Source organism: Ochotona princeps, chromosome 25, assembly GCF_030435755.1.
Source record: "Ochotona princeps isolate mOchPri1 chromosome 25, mOchPri1.hap1, whole genome shotgun sequence".
In the NCBI taxonomy this organism is placed as follows: Eukaryota; Metazoa; Chordata; class Mammalia; order Lagomorpha; family Ochotonidae; genus Ochotona; species Ochotona princeps.
The window spans coordinates 18804353-18810129 of NC_080856.1; the positions used below are offsets into that span (position 1 = coordinate 18804353).

General features: G+C 45.0%; 1 gene segment (V, D, J or C); it reads right to left on the reverse strand.

Moving 5' to 3' along the window:
- Positions 1–247: 247 nt before the first annotated feature.
- LOC131483334 (T cell receptor beta variable 7-9-like) lies at positions 248–952 on the reverse strand. The segment is given in 2 exon segments: positions 248–606; positions 791–952. Coding segments are annotated over 2 exon segments (408 nt in total).
- Positions 953–5777: the final 4825 nt, after the last annotated feature.

Genomic DNA, 5777 nt, shown 5'->3' on the forward strand with positions numbered 1-5777 from the left:
AGAGCAGCTCCAAAGCTAGCAAGACTGCCTGTCCCCACCCTGCAGGAGAGGCTGGCATCCCTTATGAACCTTATTGAGTTGAGCTTCTCCAGGGACCCAGAGCAACCAGGGAGCTCCTCAAATTCACAGCTGGATAGCTAACATTTCATCTTGGCCACTTCCTGTTAAAGAATGGATGGGCTCCAAACCTATTTCTTTCCCTTGATGTGTGAAGATCTAGAACGCCCTCTGTTTAGCATCTTCGGAACTACCAGGATATGGAAGAATGAGGTTTGTGAGCAGGAAGGAGGTGACAGTGATACGCTGTGGCTAAGCTGCTGGCACAGAGGTACACCGCTGAGTCCCCAGGCTCTGCAGGCTGGATTTTCAGGCGGGATGAAGATCCTTCAGGCCTCTCAGCAGAGAAGCGCTCCCCAGGCATGCCTGACTGATCAACTATTTCTTTACGGTTGAAGTAAATCATGAACTGCAGAGCTTGCCCTGGGGTCTGTCGGTACCAATAGAGAGCATCATGATCTGACTCTGGGTCACACTTGAGAGTGACATTCTGTCCCCTCCCTGTTATCTTGTGCCTGGGATCCTGGGAGACTCCAGCATCTGTGTGGTCTGTGGAGACAGAAGTTGGAAACTGGGAGGAAAGCAGTTGTAATCATCATTGTGATACACTCACGTGTGATACAACATGCAACTACATGCGCATAACAACATACAAGTATGTACACACAACACAAACCTACATGGGCACGCACGGTGCACAAACAGTGAAATGTCTTCATGTCTGAGGACTTACCTGCTCCCAGGAGACCCAGGGCCACCCAGCAGAGCAGCCTGGTGCCCATGGCAGGTCAAGGCAAGATGGAAGCTTCCACAAGATCAGGCCCTTGTGGGCAGGAGCAGAGGAGGAGGGACCTTCCTAATCCTCAAACATGAGAAAACCAGCAACGGTTTTCATGGTGACATCACTTCCTCTCTAAATCCCCATGACTTCACAAGAGTCATTTTTTGTGTCCTTGGAATGACTGACTTAAATATTGACTTAATTATTTGCCAGCTCCCTTTCAACCTCATCAAAGCATTTGTACTCACTGTGTTCCAGGGCTGTCTGGATGTCAAGGTCTCACAGGGAATCTCTGAGTCCTTTCTCACTGGACAGTTGTTGCTCTGTCTGCTGTGTCCTTTCAATGGCACTGTGAACATGAATCAGGGTAGCTGAATTCACTGTCTTTGAAAGGCGAGGTCTCTTGTGCCCAGCCCTTTCTCTCAATCAGATATGATCAAATGAAAATCAAATTCAAATGGTTTCTACATATATCGCATCTCATTCTTTTGGGATCCTCTTCCATCTTCTGAGATATAAGGTATTTATAGACTCTGCACTAGTCGACAATCAGCATCCTGCATGTAATTCTTAATTTTTTCTTTTGTCATGGTCATGTAAAAAGAGAGCATCAAACCTTACCTTTTCACAAATCTTCAACTACAAACACATCATTACACTCAAGCAGCAGACCTCTAGAAAATTCACACTATGTTTGAATTTTATCCCTATTGAACAATATCATTTTTTTCATCTCCATCCAAAAACCACCTCTCACCTTTCTGATTCTATCAATTTTAACATTTAATGTACACTTTAAAATGGAAACGTAGCAATTGTCCATATGAAGAGTCTTCAAAATATCCCTGGAACTAATTATGCAAAAAAATACAAGGCTTTTAAAAACAATGTTCATTAACATAAATTGGTACTCATGTCATTTAACTTCATGTTGCATATTTCCTATTTTTCTTCCCATTGTTGATTTTGCATTATGGATTTTCATTTAACATGATATACAGTAACTGTACAGTATAGACTATTATATACACATTTCAACATAAAATTCAGTATACATCTCTAGTTTCAAATAAAAACGGACTCCCAATGAAATTGTTAAATATATCTTAACAATAGGATGCAGGATTCTCTGCCATTGTCTATACCTACATTGTCAGGATACACTTAATTAGCAGAACGACGGACTTAAGACTGTTTTTGAAAGACTATACTTTTGTAATAACATTGGGGAAAACTTGCTGGGGGAGGAGACTTGGGAAGGAGACAGGGTAAATCCTGGAACCTATAGAACTGTATCATAAAATAAATGTCTTTTTAAAAGGCTCTAGAATGGAGACTCTGAGAGCAGTACTGAGTACATGCCTGGTTAATCCTGCCTGTGGATGCACCAGAGCAGACTGAGGCTCTCACCACTCAGCAAACCTCCTGCCGTGAGGGTCCCTGTGCTGGGAACTGTAATGGGGGCATTGCTGTATTCTGGGGAAGCAGAGCCTGAAATGTGTTTGTGTGTAGAGAGGATGTGGCTGTGCAGCGCTGTGGATCACTGCTGGCACAGAAGTACACAGATGTCTGTGAGGGGGCAGCTGACTCCACGGTGAGCAGGAAGTTCTCTGTGCTTGGTCTAGATGCATTATACCCATCAGGGACTTCTCCTTTATCAGTGATGTCTTTGCCCACTGAGTGATGAATCAGCTTCAGGCCCATTCCTGGGTCCTGGCGGTACCAGTACATGTTGTTGTGGTTCATGTCCTGGGCACAAATTATCATCAGTTTCTGTCCTTTCTTCAGGATCTGAAATGTGGGGCTCTGAGTGACACCAGCATGTGCTGCACCTGTAGAGGAGGAAAGCATTAATATTGTAGCCCCAGTGCAAGGGCTTGGCACCAGGACCTTGAGAGCCCCTCCTGCCCTCACCTGCAAACAGGAAAGAAAAGGCTCCCCAGCACAGGAGGCCGATACTCATGGTGGGAGAGGGCAGGACAGCCGGGCCTTCTGGTCTAAATGTTGGCAAAGGGAGAACCTAACACAAGATTGTGTCATTCTGAGACCAAACTCTAACTGCCTGGGAACCAGACTCTTCCTGTCAACCAAGGAAACGCCCCTTTCCACAGAAGGTTCAAAGTAAACATACAGATGAGCAGCTTAGATCAGGAAGTGTTCGTTTGAGTTGACACAGGTCCTGTAAGTTTTCTCTGACACCACTGTGGAGTACGTTGTAGGTCTATGTATATCTATAGTTAGTTAAATATTTCTGTAGTCTGGAATCTTTTTTTAAACATTTGTTTATTTATTTTTTATTGTAAAGGCATATATACAGAGAGGAGGAGAGACAGAGAGGACTATCTTCCATCCAAAGATACACTCCACAAGTGGCCGCACTGCAGTTGCACTGATCCGAAGCCAGAAGTCATGAGCTTCTTCTGGGTTTCCCACGCAGTGCAGGGTTCCAAGGCCTTGGACTGTACATGACTGCTTTCCCAGCCCATAAGCAGGCAGCTGGATGGTAAGCAGGACCACTGGGTCACAAAAAGGCACCAACAAGGGATCTAGGCAAGGACTATAGCTGCTACCCCATTGGGCCCTGTAGTCTGAAACCTTAACAAGAATCTTTAGAACATCGTGGTGTCTCTCCATTCTGTGTCCAAATACTCATTCAAGTGTTCTTTGCTAACTTGCATAATTGGTTGCATTCCTGCTCAGGTCCCAACCTAAGTGATTCTTTCTGATGTGTGGCCTCCACAGCTAAGCAGCAGTCTCTCCAGCATTCAAGAGATCATTTGTTCTGGCTTGTGTCAATTCCTTTTAGATGAGATACCTGCCACATGGAGCGTGGACCCCTCTAAACTCACTCAGAGTATTTCCTTCCCAATGCTAGTTCATCCCCTGCATGCTCACCTCCCACTGGCGACTGCTCACCTTGGCCAGACAATGAAATGAGATGATAGCATAAAATAAAATGAAACATAAACATTTCTGCTGAAGGATACATGTCAGGTTAAATAATCTTAACAAAATTACAAAATTTAAAAATTGGCAAATAGAAATATAAATAGGGAAAAAGCAAACTTAACTAATTTGGAAACCAGGAAAACAAATCTAAATCACTGTAAATAAACATATTATTTTTTCATTATTTTTAATATTTTTCATTGTGTTAACAATGTACTTTACAAGGTAGAGGGCACAATTCTCAACTAAGAAAATAGAGGAAATTTGGAAATAACAATGGCTTACAACATTTTCCCTTACTTATAGCATAGACACAAGTCGGTACTTTGCCCAGCAAATATCCCAAAACCTTTGCTGTGCTGCTGGGCATCTCTTGAAAGAGATCAAATGCCTACATGCTGGCTACAGTGTTGGAAACAGCATGTTCCTGGTCACAATGGGTATCAGCAGAGATGCTCTTCTGGGAGGTCCTGTGTTCCCTAGATTCATCAGAGAAGGGACTGTAACCATCACATGTGGTGGAAGAGCTCCCATCCCATGAATCAGGACCTGGTTGGGGAAGTCAGAGTGGAAGACCTCCCATCCCATGAATCAGGACCTGGTCGGGGAAGTCAGAGTGGAAGATACACACAGTCAGGGGCAGACATTGGACAGAGAGTGTAGCCAGTTACTACATAATGGGTCCACGAATGCTCCTTCCCACAGACAGACAGGTAAATACCGCTACCTAACAGGGTTTCTGAGTATTGAATCAGATAACACACGGATGCAACTGCAAGTGCTTGTCTGTTTCTAAGGCCACACCCAGCCTGGCTAGCATCTCTCTGTCTTGTCTGCTTCTGGTTTGGAGACAGGAATGTTTTAGTACAGAAGGAGGACAATGCTGTAGGGTTGTGCCACATTGGTGGCACAGTTACCATGCAGAGTCCCCCAGCTCCAAGGAGCTCAGGCTGAGTTCAGACTTATAGACCCCGAGCTGTTGTGTTGATAAAAGGTCTCTGACATTTTCTTTTCCTCTCTCCTCCCCAGTGTAATACTCAGAAAGCAGCTGTGAGCCTGGCTTAGAACCCGTCAAAAACAGAACACAAAGGCATGTTCAGAGACAAGGGAGCATTTCATGTCACTTGCTGTCCTTCTGCTTTGATCAGGTGTTCTGGGTTTGCATGCCTCTGGATCCACTGGCTCTGTGGGACAGGAGATAGCACTGCAGGCAGAGTTCAGGAGGAATGCTCCTACTTTAGTACTTCTTGGACAACCTGCATTTTAGTGATAAGAAGACACAGGTCAGCAGTTTTCCAGCTGTATCCAGAGCTCACTTGTCCCAGAAGCAAAAATAAAAAAAATAAAAATAAAAAAGATGGGACTGGGATCTATGATCACATCAGGAAACCAGGCTTTCTCCTGCTTCAGAGAGGAGGTCTCCAGGCTTAGTGTTCTCAGGTTCTGAGTCTCCCACCAACTGACAGGTACACTGGCATGTAATGTAATGCTCTGGTGTTGCTGTACCTGGAGGACACAAGGGTTCCTGCACCCCATAGTAGGATGTAACTCTTGCTACTCCACTTCCCATTCTACATCCTCTCATCCCTAAACCAGATTTTCCTCTGCGTGTGTGTGCAGAACATAGTACTCACAAGCCCACATCATATGTTCTTTCACTCCATTAATTCAACTTCCATGCACCCCTGAACCGACAGTGTTCCCTGAACCTTTCCAGCCCCTTTTCTGCATCATCCACTGACATTGCATGCAGAGAAGCTCCCTCCCTGGTACTGAGACCCAAAGCACTCTCACTCTTGCCAGGACATTGTCCAGATGCCTAGGACCCTGTTCTCAAACTCACATCGCCTTTTGGATGCAAGATACAGCCAAGAATTTCCTTGGGCTGTCTTGGCTTGCTCTCCTCCTGATATACCATCTGACCCCATCCACACTCACAAACCAGCACCACCTCCCAGGCATCACCAGAGCACCATGGCACCACAGTGCC